Source organism: Balaenoptera musculus, chromosome X (assembly GCF_009873245.2).
Source record: "Balaenoptera musculus isolate JJ_BM4_2016_0621 chromosome X, mBalMus1.pri.v3, whole genome shotgun sequence".
Taxonomy (NCBI): domain Eukaryota; kingdom Metazoa; phylum Chordata; class Mammalia; order Artiodactyla; family Balaenopteridae; genus Balaenoptera; species Balaenoptera musculus.
The window spans coordinates 2,132,208-2,160,027 of record NC_045806.1 but is presented as its reverse complement, the minus strand read 5'-3'; the positions used below and the strand labels follow the sequence as shown (position 1 = coordinate 2,160,027).

Sequence of the window (27,820 nt, the reverse complement as noted above, 5' to 3'; positions counted from 1 at the left end):
CCTCGACAAAATGCAGACTCTCTACGGTGTGTCCACAGCTCCAGGGTTTGACTGGTGCCTCAGTCTCCAACATCCCTGTGTGTCTGTCCCCAGCCTCCTTCAACCACAGATACACCTGGCCAACCCTTCCCATCTTGCTGGGACACACCCCCCTTTTGTGTTCGGTGTTTAGAGGCGGTTCCTCTGCTTCCCACAGGCTCATGACAGTCCAAACGGGAGATGCCCTTTCCAGTGTGTCCAAGACAGGACATTGCAGGGTATGAAGTGGGTCCTTTTTTGTTTTTTGTTTGTTTGTTTGTTTTTTTGCTGTGGACCATTTTTTAAGTCTTTATTGAATTTGTGACAGTATTGCTTCTGCTTTATGTTTTTTGGTGTTTTGGCTGCGAGGCATGTGGGATCTTAGTTCCCCGACCAGGGCTCGAACCCGCACCCCCTGCGCTGGAAGGCAAAGTCTCAACCACCGGACCGCCAGGGAAGTCCCCAAAGTGGGTCCTTGTCCACATGTATCCACTAAACAAAGAGAAAACCAGTGGGTGGTGAGGTCAATAAAGACGGGTGATCATGAGTTATTGGAGATGTTGCTCGGTGGTGCTAACCGTGGGTCCCATGCCTTTGAGATCCACTACATGCGTGCTTTTCTCGTAGCGATGTGATAAACCTTGCTTTCTGCCCTCAAACTTTTATTATTTTTATAGACTCGGTGCAAAAGACAGTGTCCTGCAGCTGATGAGAATGACGGGATGAACAGATTGGCTGATGCAGTTTATCCTGTTTCTGATTTTCTGAACTCAAGAGTTTAATTCCTCTGTGGTCACGTGGACCCCCTCCTATCAGCCACAGGCACCAAGCGATGGCTGTAACTGTTTTTGGAATTGTGGTGTCAGGAACCGTTTGAATATTTGCTTAGTTCTGATCATTAGTAATACCCAGCTCTTTACAAATTCTTTCCATATAAGAAACCTCTTAACTGGTAGAGCTTTGAAGCAAAGATGTATCGGAGGAATTTTTTTTCTTCCTTTCGATATTTATTTGATTTTGGTGATTTGGAGAAGGAAAGTGGCATCAGGGCCCTCAGGATTTGTGTTTGTTTTATAGCCATAATTTCTATTTGTTATGGGTGCTTTTATTTGAAAACTATTGCTTCTTAAGCACGCTGATGACGGATCACTTTTGCGTGTGATCTACATAGGTAGAAATGGCTTATCCGCTTAATGTACAGTGGCTTTCTTAGGTATGATGGTTTGTTGAAGTTTTGTTTGATTTCATTAGATATTTGTGGAACAAACATCTTCATCCATCTTTATCGGTTGGTATAGTTCTCCCCACTCTATCCCTTGTTTGTGACATTTGAGATTGTGGTACTGTGATTTATCATAAGAAATATTTATTTGGTCTTCTTCCCAGTTCCTGGCACAGAGTTCCTAAAAGGCTTGAAATGTCCTAAGTGTTGAGAGCCATAAAGGGGTCTTTTGTTAGGTTAAAGGGGTGGCTCTTGGAAAGCCCCCGGGTCACCTGTGGCTGGGGGCTGGTTACCAGGGGAACCAACCATTAGAGGTTTGGGACTGTCAGTCCCACCCTGACCTTGGGAAGCGGAGGGGGGCTGGAGGTAGAATTCACTTCCCAATGGCCAGTGAGTGAATCAGACCTATGTAACGAAGCCTCTGTAAAACCCCAAAAAGGTAGGGTTCAGAGAGCTTCCGTGTTGGTGAACGTGTAGAGATCTGGGGAGAGTGCAGCCTGGAGGGGGTGTCGGGGTCCCCTGCCCCCTCCCCACATCTCACCCTCTGCATCGGTCCCATCTGGCTGTTCCTGAGTTAGGTCCTCTTGTAATAAACCGGTGATCTAGTGCGTAAATGTTCCTCTGACTTCTGTGAGCCGTTCTAGCAGATTAAACCCAAGGAGGGGTCATAGCAACCTTCCACCTGCAGCCGGTCGGTCAGAAGCACAGGTGGCCACCTGCGCTTGCCGTCGGGGTCTTGTGGGACTGAGCCCTTTACCCCGTGGGGTCTGGTGCTAACTCTGGGTGCATAATACCAGAACTGAGTTGAATTCTAGGACACCCAGCTGGTATCCGAGAATGGCTTGACGTGTGAGGAATTGGGAGCCGGATAATAGACACTTCACCCTCAGTTGCTTCCTATATCGGTCGACCTACCCATGGGTGAAATTGCAGTTCCCCTGGAGCCCAGGTGACGGAAAGAGAGACTGTGACCCCGGCCTCCTTCCCGACTCACCTGGTGTCCAGTCACGCTGTTTTTCGGGACTGACGCACTCCACTCACTTGCTCCACCCTGGAAGTTACCTCATTCCCCCCTCCTCACCCCATCTGGGTCCTGTCCTCATGTCCCCGCGTTGTTCATTATCTGATGCCCCTGAGACTTGAGGTGAGCTTGCCTTGGAACCTTGTGACGCATTGTTCTCCAGAGTTGAGAATACGTCAGGGCAGGTTCTTATCCTGATGGTGGGTGTGTGGGAGCAGTTACAGAAGATACGCAAAGAATGAGTTGCCTAGCAGCTCACTGATGACCTCCAGGTGTGTGTGTGTGTGTGTGTGTGTGTGTGCGCGCATTGGAGCAGAGGAGAGAGAGGCTTATATATATTTCTCCTGCCTTTTCAACCCAAGTCACAGCTGTAGAAAATGGTAGTGCCCTTGCTTAGATATGATTGACCGTGTCACGTCTTCTTAAGGGCTCAGTGTGGCCCCAAAATCCCAGAATACCTGGCCTTTCCGGATGAGTTTTAGCTAGGTTGGCCATCCGCCCTGCCCCAGAGAAACTCAGCAAGTCGCCAGTTTACGTAGAGGTTCAGTGTACAAGTTCACCAGTCAGGTGTCAGGATCCTAGAACAGCGGTCCCCAACCTTTTCGGCCCCGGGGACCAGTTTTGTGGAAGACAGTTTTTCCACGGACGGTGTGTGTGTATGGTGGGCTTCAGGTGGTAATGCGAGCGATGGCGAGTGATGGGGGGGCGGCAGATGAAGTCATGGGGAGCAGCTTATCTCCTGCTGTGCGGCCTGGTTCCTAACAGGACGCGGACCAGTACCGTGGCCTGGGGGTTGGGGACCCCTGCCCTAGAACGCATTTCCCCGTCAGAACCGCAAAGCCCTGGCTGGGTTCTAAGCTCGCCCACAAAACACAGCGAGGCTGTCGTGCGTTTGGGGTACCATGCGCTTCTATTCAAGCAGCACGGCACGGAACGTCCTTGCCATACACATCGGTATGTGGACCGGAGAAGGAGGGCGGGCGGCCCAAAGATAACGACCCATCTCGATTTTAAACGATGGAAGGAAGATGGACGTCTGGTCAGACGATTTCTCCAGAAAGCCATGTCGGGGAGGAAGACATTTTCCTTACCCTTCTAGGCTCTTCTGGCTGGTCTAAGAATGAAATGGACGTGAGACAGATGAACAGGAGAAAGTCACAGAAAAGTTGAATCCCCTGGACGCACGGGAGAGACCCAGGAAAACGGAGTCACTCACAAAAATGGTCCAGACCCTCATCTTAAATGCTGTCATCTTCAGCTAAAGACGAAAGAGCCTGTTGGGGTAGTGGCTTGGGACTTCAGAGGGGAGGAAGGCCGTTGACGTGGAGACGGAAAAGAAGAAGGTTGGTAAACAAGTGTTTGCTGCGCCTGCAGAGACAGTGGGACACAGGGTGGCCCGTGATCTCCAGACCCTGCTGTTCCCCCGCCACGGGTGGCCCGTGTCACGGGCAGACCTCTCTGGTGAGGATAGAGATTCCAGGAGCTGCTTCTCCGTCTAAATTCTTTTAGGCTCTTAGCGAGAAGGTCAGAGTTTCTTTGTTGGGTCTTTGGGCCTTGCTTGTTTTCAGCTGGAAATAATCCGCGTGCCAAAGAGATACTTCGGGGGGGCAAAGTTGTCTTCCACGCCAGTAGCAATAGCCACAACCCGCAACCCCAAAGCCCTCTACGTGCGTCCTGTGTTCCCTCAAGTCTCAACACTGCACATCTTGAGACTTTGAGCTGTAAGATGTGAGAAGGGGAACGGGACAGAGATGCACGGCTGTCAGGAACTGGGAGAGAAGCAACGCCCTGACGTGGCCGCCACTGTGCTTCTCACAGACAGGATCCCGGGCCGTCTCTGACTCCGAGAGACAGACATCAACGAGGAACACCGAGAAAGAATGGCATGTATAACAACCCTATCGGAGGGTAGCCGTCATCCCCCAACTGCACCCGTCATCCCCCAACTGCACCCGTCATCCCCCAGCTGCACCCGTCGTGCAAAGAGTCTGCACGTGTAAACGCGCATGTAGAGAAAGCCTTTTGTAACGCGTGGCCCATATTGTGCGAAGACATATAAACCGTAGTGCTTAACAAAACAGCCATTCATTTGAACGTCAGAATAGTGTGTTGTCCTTTTTTAAAAGGCTTCCCTTTGGCATAGAGAAGATTTTCACATCTACGACGGGGGGCATTTTTCCTCTCTGCAGCCCATCTTATTTTTTTTCAAATTTGACCACACGCACCGCAAGGCTTGCGGGGATCTTAGTTCCCCAACCAGGAATTGAATCCGTGCCCTCGGCAGTGAAAGCGCCAAGTCCTGACCACTGGACCGCCCGGGAAGTGTCCCCCATCTTTTTATTTAGTGCATAAACTTATACCTTCCTGACCACTACCGCACTTGGTTGTTGCTTTGTGATTTTCCTTCCAGCTAGTTTTTGGGTCATTGCAAACTCTCTCCTCCAGTGCTCTGTGGATATATTGATACGGTTTATTACAGGCAGATCTCAGAGATAACGGTGGGTTCTGTTCCAGAGCACCACAGTGAAGCAAATATCGCCATAAAGCGAGTCACACAAAGCTTTTGGTTTCCCAGCGTATCTCAAAGTTATGTTTGCGCTGGACTGTAGTATGTTAAGTGTGCGGTACCGTTATGTCTAAAAAAGCAACGTGGGTGCCATAGTGAAAAACACTTTACTGGTAAAAATGGCTCGCCATCCTGTGAGCCTTCCGTGACCTGCTCTTTTGCGACAGAAACACCCCAAATCACAGATCGCCACACTAACGAAAAGGTTTGAAGTATCGCGAGAATTACCAAAACGGGACCCAGACACACAAAGTGAGCAAATGGTGTTGGAAAAATGGTGCCCATAGAGTTGCTCGTGGAACAGCGTTGTCACAGACCTTCCACTTGTTAAAAATGCGGTGTGTGCAAAGCACACTGAAACGAGGTGTGCCTGTGCTTTATTTTATTGGAAGCAGGCAAGACCGTCTGGTGGATGGTGCCCTGAGCATCTCCCCCAAGGATGCCGGGTCCTCCGCGCATGCTTTGTGTTCACGGAAGCCCAGATGGACGCAGCTCTTTGGGACCAGCCTGGGAGGGCAGCACAGTGTCCTGAGCAGAGAAGATGCCCGGGCTGGGGCGTCGCGGATCAGGTACCGTTGGCACGGTAGCCTGACGTTGGTTCACATCATCCTCTGTGTGTCCCGATCCTGCAGGGGGACCTTTATGTGCTTGTGCGTCAGTCACGCTTCTGTGTCCTAAATCCTCTCAAAAACAGAGCCCTTACTTCCAAAGAGCGTTTCTCTTTTTCTCTACATCTTTTTTTTTTTTTTTTTTTAACATCTTTATTGGAGTATAACTGCTTTACAATGGTGTATGAGTTTCTGCTGTATCACAAAGTGAATCAGCTATACATATCTACATCTCCTTTACAGGCAAACTTTCTTCTCCATCAGTGCGTATCTCCCCAGGATGTAGTTGTTGCTTTTCCTCTTTGCCATGACCTCTAAAATTCATTCAGGACTCTGTCTTCCTCTCGCATCCATATTCTTCTTTTCTCCTCAGTTTCTCGCTGCTGCCTTTTCTTCCATGAACAGAGCCGATCAACGCCTTTCTAGGGATGATGTGTCTCTTCTGACTCTCTGGGGACACCTCCTACCCGTCGTTGCTTAGAAATCTCTGACTTTGGGGTTTTGTGAATGGCCACCTTTCCCAGCAGGCGTCTGGGAGGCCATCGTGAATGGACTGGAAATTTGCAGTCTTGATGACAGCCCTGGGGCCACTGAACCAGGTGTGATCCCTGAGGTGTGCCCACCCTGTGTGAGTCTGCTCGGGCTGTGAGACAAGCACCCCCGATGGCGCGGCTGGAGCCGCAGATTTATTAGCACATGTTTGGGGAGGTTGGAAGTCTGAGGTCAGGATGTCGGCCTTGTGGGTGCCCTTTGAGACCGTGGAGACGGCCCTCTCCTCCCTGTGTCCTCCCAGGGTCGTCCCTCTGTGTGTGTCTGTGTCCTGATCTCCTTCTCTTATAGGGACACCCGTCCTATGGGATCAGGGCCCACCCTAGTGACCTCACTGTACCTTCATCCCCTCTTTAAAGACCGGATTTCCTAATAGAATCACCTCCTGAGGTCCTGGGGTGAGGACTTAACATATGAATTTGGGGGTTGGGGACACAGTTCAGCCCGTAACAAGCTATTCACCAGTTTATTATCAAAAGTTGGTATTTACTCTTGGTCATTCTGAGACCTTTACACATCTACAGGATAGCCATCCCTCAGCATTGTGTCTCCCTGTATCCTAACATCTGCGTGTACCTGAATCTTAACGTCTGCCTATACGTGTCTAAACGTGTGTCTGTACCCGTAACATAACATCATCTGTGCCACATCTTAGCACATGGAATGGGGACCTGTACCCATAACATGGATCTCTGCCAAACCTTAACATGTGTCCACACACGTATCTCGACATCTGTTCACCTATACGAGTATCTTAACATCCACCTAGAGATCGATCTTAACGTGTATTTATACACATAACGTGACCTCTGTCTATGCCATGTCTTAACATGTATCTGTACCAATAACATCGCTCTCTACCAAGTCTTAACATCGCCCCAGACACAGATGTGGGCATCGGTCCGTCTGTATGAGTATCTTAACATCTACCTAAGGATGTATCTTTTTTTACAAAATAATCATCTGTTTATGTGTTGGTTTTTCTGTTCTAATACCTATAGACATATCTTAACATCGATCTCTACCAAATCTTAACATCTGTCCACACACATGTCTTGCGTCTGTCCACGTATATGAGTATCCTAACATGGACCTAGAGATATATCTTTATTTTAAAAGATTTAATTGAAGTAGAGTTGATTTACAATGTCGTGTTAATTTCTGCTGCACAGCAAAGTGATTCCGTTATACGTATATATGCATTCTTTATCATATTCTTTTCCATTATGGTTTATCGCAGGAGATTGAATAGAGTTCCCTGTGCGCTACAGTAGGTCCTTATTGTTTATCCATCCTGTATATACTAGTTTGCATCTGCTAACCCCAACTTCCCACTCCATCCCTCCCCCACCACCCTCCCCCTTGGCAACCACCAGTCTGTTCTCTGTGTCTGTGAGTCTGTTTCTGTTTTGTAGATAAGTTCATTTGTGTCTCATTTTAGATTCCACATGTAAGTGATATCATATGGTATTTGTCTTTCTCTGTCTTACTTACTTCACTTAGTATGATCATCTCTTACCTAGAGATATATCTTAACATGACCTGTTCATGTAACACGACCTCCATCGAAGTGCCACCTCAGCATCCGTCCGTCCCTGTCCCTTTCTGTCCATCCGAGGCGCAGCCCTCACTCCCGCTCTGGTCCCGCAGGTTCTGGACGGGGCACGATGACCGCTTCCTGTACATGCTGATGGAGTTCGTGCCGGGTGGTGAGCTCTTCAGCTACCTGCGCAACCAGGGCCGCTTCTCCAGCTCCACCGGGCTCTTCTACTCTGCGGAGATCGTCTGTGCGATCGAGTACCTGCACTCCAAGGAGATCGTCTACAGGGACCTGAAGCCGGAGAACATCCTGCTGGATAGAGACGGTCACATCAAGCTCACTGACTTCGGGTTCGCCAAGAAACTGGTGGACAAGTAAGTGAACATTTCCCCCGTTTTCCCATCTTCCCGTCCCCTGCCTCTGGCAGCGTGCTCTGTGTCCTCTGCGCTGTGACTTCCTTTTTCTTTAGATTCCACATAGAAGTGACATTGTATGGTATTTGTCTTTCTCTGTCTGACTCACTTCACTCAGTATGACAATCTCCAGGTCCAACCACGGTGCTGCAGATGGCATGATTTCATTCTTTTTCATGGCTGCGTAATATTCCATTATATATATATATTTATACACATACATACATATACATATATACCACATCTTTATCCATTCATCTGTCAATGGACATTGAGGTTGCTTCCACGTCCTGGCTATCATAAACAGTGCTGCAATGTACACTGGGGTGCATGTATCTTTTCGAATTAGAGTTTTCTCCAGATATATACCCAAGAGTGGGATTGCTGGGTCACATGGTAGCTCTATCTTTAGTTTTTTGAGGAACCTCCCTACTGTTCTCCACAGTGGCTGCACCAGTTTACATTCCCACCAACAGTGCACGTGCATTCCCTTTTCTCCACACCCTCACCAGCTCATGTTACGGCTTGTCTTTCTGATAAGAGCCATTCCGACAGGTGTGAGGGGATAGCTCTCAAGTTAGCTTTCGTTTTTCTCGCATATTCCGTGCACGTACGTGGAGTCCAGGAGCTTTCTCCCCGCACTCTCCCTTCCATTTTCCACTCAGCTCTGCTCAGACAGACCTTCATCTCCTGGGCACCTTCCAAAATTCTGCTGCTATTGTCACCTGGTTCCTTCTTAGCCCTGGTGTATCCCATGTTGTACAGTTCCTTCCATCATTCTTCATTGTCTTTTTGGGAGGGGGCAGAGCTGAATTCCTTTAATCCACCACCTTTGAGCAGGAAGGATTATGCCTTTAAACATTTTGACATCGTCTTTATGTCGGTTTTTTTTTTTAAACTTATATCTTTTCATTTCTTATAACAACAAAACACCAAAAGGGTCCTTTTGCTGAGCAAATGCATGATGAGTTTGACTGTTCTCCTATGTCAATACAGGTGCAGTACCTGCGCTGTTTATAAATACGTGTTTGAGATGAATTCCACAATATAGATTTCCAAAAGTGGGATTACTGGGACAAATATTCTGAGAAACATTGTTAGCACCAAAAAGTTGATGTCATGAAGATTAATAAAATAAAATAAAATCTTACATAATTCAATATAAAATACCTTTTGGATTAATTCGCCCCAAGGATCCTGAATGCTCTGTTTACCTGGGGAGAAGTGTTTATAATGAATGTGTATCATCCTATAATTTAGAGCTTAGAAAAGGACAGCATGTGGGATAAGTAAGGCTGATGTACTTGCAAAGCCGTATGTGTTGCGTTTTCACGACTCTTTCAGTTTATAAACAGCACGCTCTTTCTACTGGGAACAACGCTGCCCGAGATGTAGAGAATAAAAGCGTTAACTGTTAGTGTTTTCAATCCCATGCAGTTAAGCGAGGAGGACCCCTTACATGAAGGGCTGGGGGCTTCTCTCGGGGTCTAAAGGTATGGTTTTGAGTTCAGTTCTAGATTTTTATTCCAAAGAAAGGAGTCAGACCCGAAGTGGCTAAAGCTGGGGCCAGGGGCAGGGTTGGTGGGGGAAATAGAACTTTCTTATTTTCCATATTGGCAGTCTCTCATCCTTTACATCACACATTTGTTTTCTAGGTTTTTGGTTTGTTTTGGTTTTGGGTGATTTTGCTGTGGTTTTTGTTTTATTGTTGTTTTTTAATCCTCTAAGAAAATGTAAGCTTTTTTCCCTGTATCCCCAATTGCCCACCCCATCAGCTGATACAATTAGGCGTTGAGTAGAGACACCCAGACAGAGGGGGAGACACAATGGACTCTACTTTTTCTTTCTTTTTTCAAAAATGTGTTTTATTGAAGTAGAGTTGATTTACAATGTTGTGTTTATTTCTGCTGTGCAGCAAAGTGATTCCGGTTCTGCATATATATGCATTCTTTCTCATATTCTTTTCTATGATGGTTTATCCCAGGAGATTGAATAGAGTTCCCTGGGCTCTGAAGTAGGACCTTGTTGTTTATCCGTCCTATATACACTAGTTTGCATCTGCTAACCCCAGACCCCCACTCCCTTCCTCCCCCACCCCCTCCCGCTTGGCAACTACCAGTCTGTTCTTTATGCCGGTGTGGACTCTACTTTTTCTGATACCGTCACAGCTGCTGATAATACCTGCTGTCATACAGCACTTCATTTCGACGGACCAAAGATGTATGTTTTGTTCCTCCGGACAATTTTAGTAATCTAAGTTCCTAAAATTTCTGTCTAGAGTAGTGCTGTCCAATACAAGTCCAACGCGGACCTCGTGTATTACTTCACATTTTTAAGTAGCCGTGTTTTTAAAGGTAAAACAGGTATAGATTATTTTGTTCATAAAGTCGATTTAATTCAATATATCCCGAATAGGATCGCTTCAACGTATCATCAGTATCAGCACTGAGAGACTTTACGTGAAGTTTTGCTACTGAGGTTTTGAACTTCCACGTGCCTTTTGTCCTTTGGTGCGTGCATCTCAGGGAGGGTGCTAAATGTTCATCAGAAACACTCGATCTGTATTTAGCGTCCGTAACACTTAACAGCTGGAAAAAAAAGTAGATTCACGTGCCCAAGCTCTCCAGAAATAGTTAAAAGTTTTTCAGTCGCTGCATCGAGTATGGGTTGTTAAATTGAATGTTCAAATTAATTAAAATTTTAGCATTTCAGTACCTCTGTACTTTTAAAAGTGCTCAGATGCCACATGCGGCCAGTAGCTCCCATCTTGGGAAGTAGACCTGGAAAATACACCCGTAGCGTCCTATTCCGTGACGAGATGGGGTTGGTTCACGTGATACCTGTGTCCCTCACGTCGTAGAAACAGCCCCATTTGTGGGAAACGATTTGGGAGCTGTTTTACGCTAAATGATTCATCTCTGATGGTTTTTAGAGAGGGGCTATCCTAGGATCGCTTTTATGATGCAGTTATTTTTTTTAAATTAATTTTTATTGGAGTACAGTTGCTTTACAGTGTTGTGTTGGTTTCTGCTGTACAGCAAAATGAATCAGCTATACATACACCTATATCCCCTTATTTTTGGATTTCCTTCCCATTTAGGTCACCAGAGCATTGAGTAGAGTTCCCTGTGCTATACAGTAGGTTCTCATTAGTTATCTATTTTATACATAGTATCAATAGTGTATATATGTCCATCCCAATCTCCCAATTCATCCCACACCCCTCCTTCCCCCTTGGTATCCATACATTTGTTCTCTACATCTGTGTCTCTATTTCTGCTTTGCAGATAAGTTCATCTGTACCATTTTTGTAGATTCCACATATATGCATTAATCTACGATGTTTGTTTTTCTGACTTAACTTCACTCTGTATGACAGTCTCTAGGTCCATCCATGTCTCTACAAATGACCCAGTTTCGTTCTAGGATGCTGTTAAATGCAATCTGATTTTCCCCTATAGAATTTCATCTATTGCATGGCTAAGAATAAAATGGGATGGTTTTACGTAGAAGAGTGTGAAGACTTTATATAGTTTTAAAAATTGGTTTTATGGCATTGGTGCTGCCCCCTATTGGTAACATGTGGTATATAGTCCACCTGGTAGTTTTTTTTTTTTTTTAATCATTTTATTTGGAAGCCCTGATTCAAACAAACCACCAATAAAATGTTTCACAAATTCACTCGGTGATAAGTGTGGCCAACCATCATCATTTTACAGCTGAGAAATCTGAGGCCCTGAGAGGTAAGGTGGTTTGCGTGCAACCCCACAATTGCCAGGTGGTAGTACCTTATGGCTTGCAGGTTAACTTTATTTCCCTTACCAAGAGCCTCTGTTATCGGAAGCACCTCAGAGGGGCAGTTAGGAATGAAGAGTGGATATGGGGACCACTTGCCTCTGCCGGACCCCTGTGTCTGCCACTCTCCAGCTGGTGAGATTGAGTACATTGTAATCACCCCGTGTGCCTTGGTTTTGCTCATCTGCGTAATGAGAATTGTTCCTAGCCTGTAGGGAGATTGGTAACAATGGATGGGTCTGCTCATTGGAAAGGATTTCCTAAGAACGGTTCCTATCATGTAGTAAGCATTGAGTAGACAGTAGGTGCTTCTGACTTTATCATGCCCACCCTCACATCATCGTCACCAACATCGCCACCACTGTCATCACCATTGTCATCTCCATAGTTATCACCTCCATCTCCATTACCACCATCATCATCACCATCATCATCACCATCATCATCACCATCATCACCACCATCATCACCACCACCATCACCACCATCATCACCACCACCATCACCATCATCACCACCATCACCATCATCATCACCACTATCATCACCATCATCACCACCACCATCATCATCACCATCATCATCACCATCATTATCACCGTCATCATCACCATCATCATCATCACCATCACCATCATCATCGCCATTATCACAGTCGCCATCATCAACATCAGTGTTGTAATGACCGTCGTCATCATCAGTGCCATCATCACCATCATCATCTCCATAATTATCACCTTCATCACCACCATCACCATCATCACCATCACCTTCATGATCACCACCATTGCTCTGGACTGAACTTGTGTTCCTTCAAAATTCATGTCTTGAAGCTCCAACCCCCATTGTGGCTGTATTTGGAGATCATGTTGTTCAGAAGTAATTAAGGTCAAATGAGGTCATGACAGTGGGGTCCTAATCCCATAGGATTGGTGACCTTATAAGAAATGTATTTCTTCCAGTTCTGGAAGTCCATGGTCAGGATGTTGGCTGATTTGGTTCCTGGTGAGGCTCTCCTCCTGGCTTATAGGTGGCCTCCTGCTAATACAGTAGAGCAATCTCTCTCTCTTCCTCTTCTTTTAACACGAGTCATTGGATTAGTCCCAGTCTTAACCTGATTACGTCTGCAAGACCCTATTTCCAAATACATTCACAGGTACCGGAGTCTAGGACTTTTGTGGGGGGAACACAATTCAACTCAGTGGGGATGCAGTGAAAGGCAGTGGGGAGTAGGAACACATGAGCAATGGGACATCTATTTTACAGAGCATACTTGGATAACGGTCTCCCACCCCCAGCTGTGGTGGAACTGGTAACAGTGAGAAAACTGAGAACGGCGGGTGTCACTTTGCCCTCTCTTCAAGAGCCAAGTGAGCAGAAACGATAAGACCAGGGGCATCGATAATTCACAGCCTGGACCAGCACTGTCCCAGTAACATCCACCACTGTCTGTCTTGTCTTAACATAGTCACTGCAGTATGAAGTTCTTCCTAGCGATTTGTGACGCTCTACATCCAAGAAGCATGGGGGCTTTTTGCAGGAAGCTTTTTTAAGTATAAAGAGAGTTCTCGTAAAAGGAGAAGACTGCTTCCACCTTGCAGTAATCGTCTGCTATGAACCTGGGGGTACAAATGTTTGTTAGAGCCCTGCTTTCAATTCTTTGGGGGCATTAACCAAGGACTGAAGTTTCTGGGACTTACGGAAATTCTCTTTAACTTTTTAGGGAACCGCAGTACTGTTTGAAATCTAAGGCTTTAAGAACGTTTACTGCAGTCTGAAGCTCTTTCTAGCAGTTTATGCCTCTCTACATCCGAGAAGCCTGGGGGCTTTTTGGAGAAAGCTTTTACTTGAATGAGGGGTCAGGCTACCTGAGTTTACTGAGAAACTGGAAAGTCATACAGCCTTCGGTCTGTGCCCCATACCCCAGGATGAAGCGAGGGAGAGACTCACCTTTCCACATGTAAGCGGAGACACCACACCTAACACAGATACAATTATCTGCACCCACCTGCACCTGGTGAGGACATCAGCTAAGCGCCAGGCTTCCAGCTAGATTCAGGCAACCGTGGATGTGCCCCACCTGGGAATACGGCATTAATGGGCCAGTAACTGGATCGTTCAGCAGAATTAAAGAATTTCAAGAGCCAAAGCAACGAGGGTTGACTTTGAGTTGACTCAGCTGGGTGTGGCGGGAAGAAAGGTGCTCCTAAGCTTAAGTCTTGGGGACAGGAAACTCGTAGCTGGACCGCCAGGTGGTTCTGTGCACCCTGACGGGATGTCACTTGAAAAAGCCCAGCAGGTAGTGTGAGCCCCTTCCCGCTCGACTCCGTGTGGGAAGAACCCACGTCTCCCATCTCCTTTCCTTCCGGAACTTACGGCCACCTGCTGCACCCGAATTCCTGGCTGGTTACCGGACCATACAATCTCTATCGGCGCCAACGCAACGTGACCCCATTCCTTCCATAGGATTTGAAATTGGAATGGTACTTTGTATCACAAGGGGTTCTAGGGAAATGGGAAAGAGTCTATCGTGTGAAAAAAGAATCAGAGATCGGGAATGGAGAGGTGTCATGGGGAAAGGAAGCAGGGACCCAAGAGCACCTTTGGGTGGGTTCCTGGAGAGAGCTGAAGACCCCCGCCCAAGACCCCCAGCACTCCAGTGGACCTGGGGAGGGCTCGGGCCAGATGCACCGCTTACACAGCAGGGTCAGCGTGAGCTCGATGATGGGCAGAGAAAGAGAGAGTGGGCAAACATATCAGCGAGCACACACTGTTGCTTTCTTTACATTAAACCTGCAAGGTAAGGGTTTCTTCTATCCGTGCTTCATCATTGCATCTCTTGTTGGAGGAGTTCTTTGCAAAGGATATTTTCTCCCTCCGAAGATGCCGTTCCTTTCTGCCTGTCTACACACAGGTGCCAGACACGACGGCAACAGTAGGCAACCCGGGCACACGTGGTCTGGACCTGGGCTGCAGCCCGGAGCTGCTAAGTGGCTGTCCCAGCGACATGCTCCTTGGCAGGAGCGTGCCAGCTGGACGTGGTTCACGCACGGCTCCATCTGGTCTTACTGGTCCCAGATCCGTTCCAAACCCGCCCTTGGTCCAGCTTCTGCCGAGGTCCTGGCTACCTTACCTTGACTCTGGGTATCAGACACCTGTTCCTGGATCTCCCGCCCATGGGGACACCCTCCTTTCTTAGCCTCCTCTGTCTCTGCACTTTATAAAATTTTAATTGTGGCAAAGTATAGATAGCATCAAAGATACCATCTTAACCAATTTTAAGCGTAAAATTCAGTGTATTAATTACATTCAGAACGAGGTACAGCCGTCCCTGCCATCTGTCTCCAGAACTCTTTTCTTCTTGCAGAACTGAAACTCTGTCCCCATTAAAATGTGCCAACTCCCCTGCTTCCTCACCCTCAGCCCCTGGACCCACCATCTACTTTCTGTCTCTATGAATATGACTCCTCTAGGGGCCCCATGTAAGTGGAATCATTAGGTATTTTTCCTTTTCACTGAGCATAGTGTCTTCAAGGTTCTTCCATGTTGTAGCATGTGTCAGATTCCCTTCCTTTTCAAGGCTGAATAGTATTCCATAGTCTGGATATATTACATTTTGTTTATTCTTCCATGAGGGACACTTGGGTTGCTTCTCTCTTTTGGCCATTGTGAACAGTGCTGTTATGAACACACGTGTACAAATATCTCTTCAAGACCCTGCTTTCATGTCTCGTGGGTATATGCCCAGGAGTGGGATTGCCGGATCATAACGGTGATTCTATTTTTAGTTTTTTGAGGACCCTCCATCCTGTTCTCCATGGAGGCTGCACCATTTTACATTCCCACCTACAGTGTAGAAGGGTTCCCTTTTCTCCACATCCCCGTCACCACTGGTTTTCTGTTTTTTTGATAGTAGCCATCTGCATGGGGTGAAGTGGTCACCTCTGCACTTTTGACTCTTTCCTCCCGCCGATCACAGGGCAGAGTCACACGGAGAAGCTGAAGTTCTTCCTCACGGAAACCCCACCGCATCCCCTTTCTGAGCTGTAGCTGCTTGTCTGCGTGACACGATGTCACCTCCCCAAGCCTGAGGGGGCAACTGGGTGGTCAGCCTGTTTAAAGAGATAAACGTGGACGTCATTATGACAATTTTCTGGACCTCCAAAGCTGTGTTTCCAAATGTTTTGTTTCCCTGGCCATCATTTAGCCTGTAGCCCATCACATGACACAAGTTATAATATGCGGTGTGGAGTGTGAAAACCCCAGGTGCTGTAGAAGCAGAGGTGAACTAGGTGAGGGCTGATGTGATATGGCCCACAAGGGGTGGGTGTTTGGCTTCTGGGGCCGCCATAACAAAGTACCACAAACTACGGGGCTTAACCCAACAGAATGTTACAGCCTCACAGTTCTGGGGGCCAGCGTAGGAAATCAGGGTGTTGCCAGGGCAATGTTCCCTGTAAAGGCTCTAGAAAACCATCTGTTCTGTGCCCCTCTCCTAGCTTTTGGTAGCCTCACGTGTTTCTTGGCTTGTAGATAAAGAAGGTAGGAGATGTGTATAAAATGGAATATTATTCAGCCACAAAAAAGAAGGAAATCTTGCCATTTGCGACAACATGGTTGGGCCTTGGGGGCATTAAAGTGGGATAAGTCAGTCACAGAAGGACGCATACTGTAGCATCTTATTTAGGTGTGGAATCTAAAAAAGCTGAATTCAAGATCCCACTCCTGGGCATATATCCAGAAAACATGAAAACTAATTTGAAAAGATACATGCGCCCCTGTGTTCATAGCAGCAATATTTACAGTAGCCAGGACATGGAAGCAACCTAAGTGTCCATCGACAGATGAATGGATAAAGAAGATGTGGTACATATATACAATGGAATATTACTCAGCCATGAAAAAGAATGAAATAATACCATTTGCAGCAACATGGGTGGACCTAGAGATTATCACACTAAGCAAAGTAAGTCAGACAGAGAAAGATATAATATGATACCACTTATATGTGGAATCTAAATAAATAATACAAATGATCTTATTTACAATACAGAAGCGGACTCACAGACTTAGAAAACAAACTTATGGTTACCAAAGGGGAAGGGGGGGTGAGGGATAAATTAGGAGTTTGGGATTAACAGATACACACTACTATATATAAAATAGATAACCAACAGGGACCTACTGTATAGCACAGGGAACTATATCCAATATTCTATGATAAACCATAATGGAAAAGAATCTGAAAAAAAAATATGTGTTTAATTGAATCACTTTGCTGTACACCTGAAACTAACACAACATTGTGAATCAAGTATACTTTAATTTTTTAAAAAAAAAAGCTGAACTCATAGAACCAGAGGGTAGAATGGTGGTTGCCAGGGGCAGGGGATGAGCGGAAGGGGAAATGGGTGAAGGTACAAACTTCCAGTTATATGATAAATATGTTCTGGGGATTTAGCGTTATGTCATGATGACAAACACACACCAAAAACACAGAACAGGCAGATGACATTGATTGCCTTGGACTTTTACCCAATGTAAGAACATGGGATGGAACCAAGCGATTTCCAAATCTTCTTTGTGGTTTAACAGCCTAGCTGTCTAAGTTGCACTTTGGGGAAGAGAAAGTCACCATTCAGACTTTTGCTAAAGGCTCCGATGGAGCTCATAGCTCATGTGTCACAACAGCATTTTCCCTGGTGTTTCCTTTGATTGCCCTTTGTTTTTTTTTAAGATTTTTTTGATGTGGACCCTTTTTGAAGTCTTCATTGAATCTGTTACAATATTGCTTCTGTTTTGGTTTTTTTGGCCACCAGGCATGTGGGATCTCAGCTCCCCGGCCAGGGATGGAACCTACACCCCCTGCATTGGAAGGCAAAGTCTTAACCACTGGACCGCCAGGGAAGTCCGTGGTTGCCCTTTTGGGTGTTGATCACTATCACTGATCTGTCATATAAAACATGAACATGACCTTAGCGTGTTATTTTCCTATGCTTTGGACACAGTGTTTTTAAAAATTGAATTTTCCCTCTTTCTTGCCAACGGGCTGGAGCACGCAGGGACCTGAGAGGTTGCAGACCTCAAGCAGAGTCTGTCGAACAGGGTTCTGAGGTGTTCAGAGTCTGCCTTAAATGCAGCGGGAGGTGTAAGGGACCAGGTTACCCAATATGTGATCCTTGGGGTGTAGCAGAGAGAAACGATGTGGCTTTAAAAAAATTCTGTTAAGATTCGTATAACACAAAATCCACTGTGTTAGCCATTTTAAAGTGAAGAATGCAGTGGCGTTTAGCACATTCACAAGGTTGTACAACCATCACACCTGTTTAGTTCCAGAACATTCTTATCCCTCCCCCAAAAGAAACCCCATACTCATTACCAGTCACTCCCCCTGCCCCTGACAACTGCTAACCTGCTTTCTTTCTCAGTGGATTTGCCTCTTCTGGATATTTCATATAAATAGAATTATAAAATACCTGTCCTCCTGGGTCTGGCTTCTCTCACTGAGCATCGTGTGTTCAAGGTCCTTCCACGCTGTAGCCTGTGTCAGAGCTTCACTCCTTTTCATGGCTGAGTCATATTCCACTGTGTTCATGGACCCCATGCTGTGTATCCGTCATCCACTGATGGCTCTTTATCTTTTTTTTCTAAATTGAGGTATAATTGGCGTATAACATTGTATTAGTTTCAGGTGTATGACATAGTGATTGGATATATGTATCTATTATAAAATGACCTTCCCCAATAACTCTGTATTCAACGTCCAACACCACACAGCTACAAGTTTTTACTCTTGATGAGAACTTCTCACATCTATTCTCTTAGCAACTTTCAAATGTACAATACAGTATTATTAACTATATAGTCACCACGCCGTATGTTACAACCCCAGGACTTAATCTTTCAATTTGTACCTTTTTTATCTTTTCACGGGTGAGTTTTTGTTAGCAAAATCCTCCATACTGAGATATACAAATAAAGAGAAAATTAGAAAAAATCAGTCTTTATTTTCCACAGGGCATAAAAATTTAGATATTTCAGCAGAAATGTTACAAATTGTAAGTTTTAATTAAACATCGGGGCTTTTTAAAGTATAAATAGAATTCTCTTAAAAGGAGAAGGAGACTGCTTCTCCCATCTGTTGTGAAAAAGACAGATCTAAGGCAGCACAGGGAAGGGATGACCCAAAGAAAAAACAACCACCCAGACACTCAGAAATCGCCGCTTTCTACGCTGGGTCCGGCTTGGCTGGTTGGAATCTCTTGCTTTCAGCCAGCCGTCCTCTAGGTGGGGCTAAAAGCTAAATTTTTTGCAAGTCTCAACTCCTGGGGAGAAAAGCCTTTCCAAAGGTGTCCGCCCCGTTTAAACCCCAGACATCCCAGAGCCCCTTAACCTGAGGATTTCCAAAAGCCACCACGGATACTAAAATGACCGCGAACCCACAAAAACAGTTCAGACCTTTTGCAGAGCAGGTGGAAAAGACACTTAGCTGTCGCTTTGTGTTTCCTCTGGGGGGACAGAACCAGCTCATTTATTCACAAAGCAGACATGTGGGTTCCTGAGGGTCCCTCCCTTGAGTCAGTCCTTGAATCCTTTTTCCCATCATGTTATGGGAAAACGGACTGGGGGTTTTGCTTTTTCTGAGCAGCAAAGGTAAGCACCGAGAACAAGACACAGCCGTGATAACAGGGCCATGACTCAGATTCTCTCTTGGTTGCAGAGTGTTGATAAAGGACAAAAGTCAGGGCAGACAAGGTTGCTGTCTTTATCCACTGGGCGAGGGTTTAAGGCATCTTGTTGACCGATTCAGTGACTAACGTTCAGTGCTTCTGAGACGCACGCATTGGCCAAGCACAGCTGAGTTTTGTGGACCCCCTTCTCTGCCCACAGGACGTGGACCCTTTGCGGGACCCCCGAGTACCTGGCCCCCGAAGTCATCCAGAGCAAGGGCCACGGGAGAGCCGTGGATTGGTGGGCCCTCGGCATCCTGATATTTGAGATGCTCTCGGGGTGAGTCGCGTTTCCGTGGAGACGTCTCCAGCGAGTCGCTGCCCCACTTGCTGGCCCTGGGGTGCTCGGCCCGCCCCTAGGATGGGGCACTGGGGGTCGGGGGCAGATCCTCGGGGTCGGGGCGCACGGCAGTTTCCCGCTGCTGGTGACGGTGATACGAACTAACCTTTCGGCTTGATTTCCCAAGAGTAAAAGTGCAGGCTTGAAGGACCAGCAGGGCACAGCTGTCACGGTCTTTTATCCTGTCTCTTAAGTGTCCCTGTCTCCCAAGAAAATACTGTTCATCTCCCGCACGGACACTCTGGGGTGATTCCCAGAGCTGGGTAACGTACGTGTTGGATAACGCAATTGAGGACGTTATGAACGGAGAGGGTGCCAGAAAGGAAGGAGGGTGTTCTTCCCTGAAATCCCAGATGTGCCTCGTGGGAGGTTAGGAATCACGTTGCCCCTGGTCCAGATAGCCAGGAGTTGGGCTGTTTCTCAAGGGGTCGGCCTGATTAAATATTGAAGCGTGGCTTCCGCGTGAGACGTGCGGGATGGACACACAAAGCAGGCATCCCCCTCGCAGAAACCGTGCACCTGGGGATTCCTCCTCGACATGTGCTGCCTTCCGTCCACGCTCCCGCCCCTTCCCTTTGTCCTGCTTTCTTTGGCGGCTGTGCTTTTTGCTGGTAAGTTTTGCAGACACTGAGTTTACTCTGGTTTTAATAAAACCTGGGGCCTGTTCCATGCCTGTCTGATTCCCTGCAGGGCTGGTCCACAGCTTCCGGTTGGAAAGAAAGATGGAAAGAGGCCTTCTCCTGCATTGAGTGTGTGACCAGCCAGGGGGGGAATCTATGCAAACCTGTCCATATTTGTCTGTCAGTCATCCATCTCTTCATCATCTATCTGTGATCTGTCTGTCGTTTATATCTAGTTGTCGTCTGTTTATCTGTCATCTGTATCTGTCTGTCGTCTTTGTATATCTTCTCTATTGTATCTGTTATCAGCTCTGTCATCTATTTACGTAACATACCTATCTACCCACTCTTGTCACCTGTTTATCATGTCATATTTACCTATCATCTAGTTTGTCATTTATATCCATCATCTATCTACCTTTTTGTCTGTCTTACTATCTGTACCTATTTATCTCTAACTGTATATCTGTTATCTATCATCTATATGTCATCTATTCTATATATCTATCATCTGTCATCTATCCTATCATCTACCTATATCGATCTCTAACTCTCTATATATTTATTTTTATCTACCTATCATCTATTTATATCTACCTCTAACTGTATATCTATTAATTTTTAGCTATCTGCCTTTCTATCAATCATAGATCAATATCTGTCAATCATAGATCAATATCTGTCTATCATAGATCAATATCTATCAATCATAGATCAATATCTGTCAGTCATAGATCAATATCTGTCTATCATAGATCAATATCTATCAATCATAGATCAATATCTGTCAATCATAGATCAATATCTGTCTATCATAGATCAATATCTATCAATCATAGATCAATATCTGTCAGTCATAGATCAATATCTGTCTATCATAGATCAATATCTATCAATCATAGATCAATATCTGTCAATCATAGATCAATATCTGTCTATCATAGATCAATATCTATCAATCATAGATCAATATCTGTCAGTCATAGATCAATATCTGTCTATCATAGATCAATATCTATCAATCATAGATCAATATCTGTCAGTCATAGATCAATATCTGTCTATCAATCATAGATCAGTATCTATCAATCTATCTAATCTTTTCAATTTTCCATTGCTCTTTAGTCAAACACCTCTAGCAAATCCCATAGACCCAAATTTCTTCATATGCACCCTAGCCCAGGAAGTCCTAATCAAAGCAGAACGTTGAAATAAATGGCATGTACGGTCAATCCAGCAAGAAGGTATAGAAATTGTACATCTTTCTGCACCTGTATTCGATCAGCTTCCACACTCAAGCCAGCAGCATATCTTCCTTCCTGTGCATTACTGACCACGAGAGGGCAGCCTTGCCCGAGGAGAATTGAATCCCGGCGCCCAGTGATGTTTAGCAGAATGGGGTTCATGTGTCCTCTGTTTTGTCTTTATTGTTAGGATAGACTATAATAGTACAGAATATAATAATGCGGAATACCGTTAGGAAAGACGATGTTGGAATATAATATACTATTAGAACATAGTATTGATAGACTATAATAGAAAATTATTAAAAAAGAGTAGGATAGGGTAGAATTAGAATATAATATTAGGATATACTAGAATTATTATGAGGGTTATTATATAAACATAATTATTAGAATTCTAATAATTTAATATGCTGTTTTAATAGTAACTAAGATACTATTAGGATATAATATATTAAAATAATATTCTAATTACTATTGGGATGTAATATATTAAAATATTAGAATATTAGAAAATATTCTATTTCAGTAGAATGTTAGCCATACAGTATTTCTAGTGTTCTCAGAGAATATTAGGAATTCAGTAGAAAATAATGTAATTAGAATCTAGGTCCTATTATTAGAATAATTGGAGATTAATAACTCAAACCCTCTCCTAACCCAGAACACCGTAAGCTGAACTTCGCATTTCATAAAAGGGAACTGTTTGTTCAGTCAGCATAGTTTTGTTTTCCACATTTCCGGTTAGAGGCAGGCTTGTCTGGGTGGTATTTTCAGAGCCATCCGTCCCTGCCCACACTGCACGCCCGGCTGGCCCTGGGCTGTCCCTGAAGTCTGGCCAGCCTCCGCTCTCGCCTGGAGCAGCCCCGAGTGTCCTCATGTCTCCTCCAGCTGCCCCTGCGCCTGCCTGTGACACCTTCCCCTGGCAGCCACTGCAGGGGTCCCTCCCCAGCACCAGCCAGCCGCGTCCTTCTCCCTAGCAGCTCTCGAGGGGAAAGACCCGGAGCCCCTCATTATACGAGGCTCTGAGTCGGTCTGTACAAGGTCTGCCCACCTTAGACGGAGGCCTGGCCCCTCTCCCGGGATCGCAGGCCTTCCCCCTGTCCCTCCAGCTCCCCATGAGGCATTGCTGTTCCTCTCTCTGCCAGCCTCCTGAGGGCATCCCCCTGGATGGTCCCTTCTGTTCTGGTCCTCACGATTCAGGCTCACCTGAATCTGCCCTCAGAGCCCTCCTCCGCAGCTCCCACCCACGCTCTGCCCCAGCACCCCTTTCCGTTCTCTCTGGAGCGCCCAGTGGGTCTGAAACCATCTGGTTCCGTGTGCGAATTGCCCACGAGATCACTGGATGGTGCAAGCTGCTCTTCTCACCCCCTTGAACCCAGACGCCTTTGGTGGCCAGTGGGAGAGAGTTATTACATAGACGGTGGAGATGGCCTTTTCTTCCAAGTCCCCGTCTCCCGCGTGCTTGTTGGATTTCCATTTTCTGTTTTGGCACCTTTAGCAAGATCAGACTAGACTCTGTCTTGTCTGTTTGCTTATTGCTTTCGTTGGTGGTTGAACTGTTTCATGACGTACAAGAAGTACATTTGTGGGTCCAACCAGCCATGTGATTAGGTATGAGAGCATGTGATAACTGGGGTTTTATTTTCATCGAGTAAGAAATGTTTCGGTGGGATTGAAAAGAGGTGGCCCATTCATGGGCTTTCCCAGGAGCACCGGCTCAGCCCTGATGTCTTCAATCATCTGCTCCTTTCATATCCACCCATGTGGAGAGTTCAGTCCCACGCCTGTTCTTCAGGAAGATGGAACTTGTCTGCATTTGGAGCTGCACCCATGTGGAACGTTAGCTGCGGTGCAGTGGTTCTCAAAACATTTCGGCCGCAGGACCCTAAAAGTTTTCAATAACCATCTACCCTAAAAGTTACTCCCTTCCTAAAAGTTATGAAAACACTCCTAAATGTTAGTATCGACCCCAAAGAGCTCTCACTGATGCAGGTTATATCTGTCAACGTTTACCACATTTGAAAATTAAACTGAGATTATATATATAAGTTTATACGTAAAAGCATACCTTATACATAAGGTGATAAACTAATGGTTAACATAAATCAAATTTTTAATGAAAAAAATACCTATTTCCTAGTATTAAAAATATTTAGAGAAAAGAGTGACGTTGTTTCACATGTTTATTAGTCTCTTTTATGTCCAGCTTAATTGCGGGTCACTGTGTTCTTCATTTCTCTCACACTCTGTCTGGTGTGATTCGTTGTTTTGGTTGAGGTATATGACGAAAATGCAGCCATATTCAGATTTATAGTTAGAAAAAAGATGTCACAAAGCTCCTGAAAAGGCCTCGAGGAACCCGAGGATTCCCTGGGACCCCACTTTGAGAATCACGGCTGCCATGCCAAAGGTAGGGTGCCCCAGGACTCTCTCTCACGCTACAGTCTGCCCCAGTGTTTCTTGGCCCAATACTTTGTTCTTGCCCCTTTTTCTGAGGAATCAGCACGGGCTCTAGGCGCGCGGGCTCAGTAGTTGTGGCACGTGGGCTCAGTAGTTGTGGCTCACGGGCTCAGTAGTTGTGGTGCACAGGCTTCAGTAGTTGTGGCACGCAGGCTCAGTAGTTGTGGCTCACGGGCTCTAGAACACAGGCTCCGTAGTTGTGGGGCACGGGATTCGTTGCTCCGTGGCATGAGGGATCTTCCCGGACCAGGGCTCGAACCCGTGTCCCCTACATTGGCAGGTGGATTCTTAACCACTGTGCCACAAGGGAAGTCCAAAGCATGGAGTCTTAAGCACTGGACCACTGGGGACGTCCCAGGACCATCGTTTTGTAACAGGGGTCTCTGGGGGTCTGATGAAGAACACGAGGTCACAACAACGATGGCGCCTGTTTCTGGACAATCCACTTTTTTTACTGGAAGATTTAGGTAGGTCGAAGGTATCTATAAAAAGGATCACAGGTAGATGATGGAGAAAATGGCAAAATTGGCATGCATTTTTCCGACGAAATTCTGGAGCCTGTCTTCATGGGGAAGAGCAGGCTGTCCTTCATGACTACGTCTCACCATGGACGATGTGAAGGTGCATATGACGCCCACTTCTGCATGATGGGCGCCCGTTTATTAAGAATTGGAAGGATTCTGTTGGATTAAAGACAGATTTGAGGGCACTTTCTTTGGCTACTTTCCACATGCCGACTTCTCCGATAGGCCTTCTCCGTGCTTTTTCCTTCAGGCAAGATCTGTCAGTGCTCACTTATTATTGTTTTTTCCGCTCGTTAAACTACTGCTAACATACCTTTCCCATGATAGTGTCGTGTAATGCCAGCTACTCCAGAGTACTGCGTGTCATATTCTCCATGAACGTGGGTAGGTATGTATGACACATTTTCCCCTGGTCCCGTTTCTGAATGTGTATCTGTTTCCCCCAGTGAAATCATACAGCTGGATGTACTCAGACAGGGCCACCACCCAAGACAGGAATATGACTCCCCCAACCATTGTTAGAGGAAACTCCTGACGCACGCGAAGGGCTAGCTTGGGATTTATGAGCTTCAAGGCGTTCACGGTTGGCGAGGGTTGGGTGTCTCCCGGCCTGGCTAGTTTCTCAATCCATGGAAGCTGGTAACTCTGGAAGCACAACTGGCCAGAGTAGTTGTAGTTATGAGACCATAACAGCCAGTGACCCCAAGAGGTACAGCTGTGGTCTTACGGACTCTGTGCTCCTATTCACGCCCAAGTGTAAAGCTGAGGAACGAAAGTATCACATAAGGAAAAAAGGCTATTTTATGCTGCACGCAGCTGCATTTCTACATTTATTTAGAATATTCCATTTTTCTGAGGAACCTACCTCTTTTCCTTCCACTTTCCCATTCATTTCTATTTTTGTACTTCATATTTCTGTTTTTTATTTTTTTAATATTTTTCGACTCTCTCTTCTCTGTAATATATTTGTGTATTGGTTTCCTGGGGCGGCCGTAACAAATTTCCACAAACTGGGGCATTTAAAACAGGAATTCATCCTCTTCCCGGTCCTGGAGACCAGACGTCTGAGGTTGAGGTGTCCCAGGGCCGCGGTCCCTCCAAGGGCTCCAGGGGAGGGTCCTTCCCGCCTCTTCCAGCTTCTGGGGGCTCCAGGCGTCCCTGGACTTGTGGCCGCGTCCCTCCCGTCTCTGCCTCCGTCTTCACGGGGCTTCTCCTCTGTGTCTGTGTCTCTCCTCTTCTGTGTCTTAGAAGGACCCTGTCATTGGATGTAGGGCCACCCTCCTCCAGGAGGACCTCATCTCAGACCCTTCACTGCATCACATCTGCAAAAACTCTGTTTCCGTGTAAGGTCCCATTTAAGGTCGTCGGGTTGAGGACGTGGATGTAACTTTGGAGGCCACCATTCCACCCATGATACACTGTTTCTCTTTAAAAAAAACATGAGGAGTTGATTTGGAATCAACACGAGAATTATTTCTGATCATTGAGATTTGCCATCATCAATCAGACCATCATTTGAAAACTCCCCTTTATATTTCCATTGCTTATTCTACGGAATTAGAAGACCTCCTTCTAAAGAAACTAAATAGAGGTTATGCTTTTGAGTTGAAGGTCTTTGCCTTGAGCACTCTGAGGAAATATCAAAAGTATACCTTGTGCCCAGGGACATGTGGCTATCTAGTATATATTCAGTGGTTTACTTCTAGAGTTTCTTGGATTTTTCTTGGTCTTGGCAGTTGTAAGTATATTTCTTCTTTAGCTTATGTCACGTTTTTTTGTTTTTCTATTTCCAGATATTAGAAAGGATAGGTCTGTTAGTTTCTATAACTGGACTATAGTCTTTAATTGTGGTAACATTGCTGCAGATGCTACATAAGTGTATGGCATGGCCGTGTGCCAGTACAACTTTATTGGCAAAAAGAGGCTGTGGGCCATCATTGGCCAACCCCTAGTGTAGATCTTTGTGCCTAAAATCGCGAACTGGAAACCAGCGTTGCTGTCACTCACCTCCCAAAGTAGGATGGAGGTGAATTCATCGACTATGGAGATTCACATATTGACCTCTATAAAGTTATGAAGTACTTGAGCCAAAAAAATATGATACAGTGTAACCTATCCTCTTACATTTGGCCTGTGTACACTTATTGAGCACCTACTGTGTGCTACACACTCCCGTATGCAGGAAGGATACAAAGAGGTCCACTCATGGTCCAGTTGAGGAGACATTTTTAGTGGCACCCTAGTGACCTCATAGTTGGTCAGATGGCCTCACGGTCATTGCCTTTTCTTTGCTGGCCCATCCTCTGTACTTGGGCTGCAGTGCTTCACGCTTGGCCTCTTGGAACCATCTCTTCGAAGCTGGTCTCGAGCCATCCATGGACTCCAGGGTGGGAGGAAAGAGCTGCCGTGAAATAAATTCTGTTCTGCCCGGGTCAGACAGAAAGAGTCATCCTTACAAAGCAGGGATGTTTTCCACACTTGCTCGCCACTAAAAATAGATGTTTATGTTTCTAACAGGTTTCCTCCGTTTTTTGATGACAACGCATTTGGCATTTACCAAAAAATTCTTGCAGGCAAGATAGATTTCCCCAGACATTTGGACTTCAGTGTCAAGTAAGTAAACCGTTTCCCTCCTCATCGGGTGTGTTTATTTTTAGAGCATCTAAGAAACCCCAGTTATGGCATCTGCCGAGCCGGGTACCATCCTGTGTTATTCTCTATGCTGGGCTGAAGCTGTTTTGACCGGTCAGTTTTTCCACCAAAAGGGAAAAGGTTTTCATGGCTCTGCTGGGATGACACTTCACCTTTTAATGACTCTCAGCCCTATTTTATACCGTTTGAAATAAATGACACTTACAATTAGCAAATAAAGGCATTTGTTATCATATTTAATAAGAGAGCCGTTCTGTTATTTGACAAGAAGGGTGTCCTTCCTCCCAGCTAGTGTTGCGGTTGGCACAAGTGTTGATGGCTTTAGCAGAGTTTATCTTTTCTCTCCTGCTTAAATTATTTTCATTCTTAAAGTCCTTTTTCCTGCTAGAATTTTGAGTTACGCCCTCATTGTTTCAAGAACTTCTGCATTGCTTCAGTGTTAAACTTTGGGTGTGCATTTTTGTGGCAATGGGGGAAAAAACTAAATTTTTTAAGAGATAAGAATGCTTTAGGTT

The 27,820-nt window shown here is 45.8% G+C and overlaps 1 protein-coding gene across 2 annotated transcripts in view; it reads left to right on the top strand.

The window, feature by feature from the left end:
* Positions 1-27,820, top strand: part of PRKX (protein kinase X-linked) — an 88,369-nt gene that overhangs the window by 41,384 nt on the left and 19,165 nt on the right. The window contains exons 3-5 of one of the 2 annotated variants that reach the window (XM_036839717.1): positions 7,635-7,898; positions 19,623-19,742; positions 27,171-27,266. In XM_036839717.1, coding sequence (XP_036695612.1) covers positions 7,635-7,898; positions 19,623-19,742; positions 27,171-27,266 — 480 coding nt within the window. The remainder of the gene's footprint in view (positions 1-7,634; positions 7,899-19,622; positions 19,743-27,170; positions 27,267-27,820) is intronic. The other variant, XM_036839718.1, reaches the window with a different exon arrangement.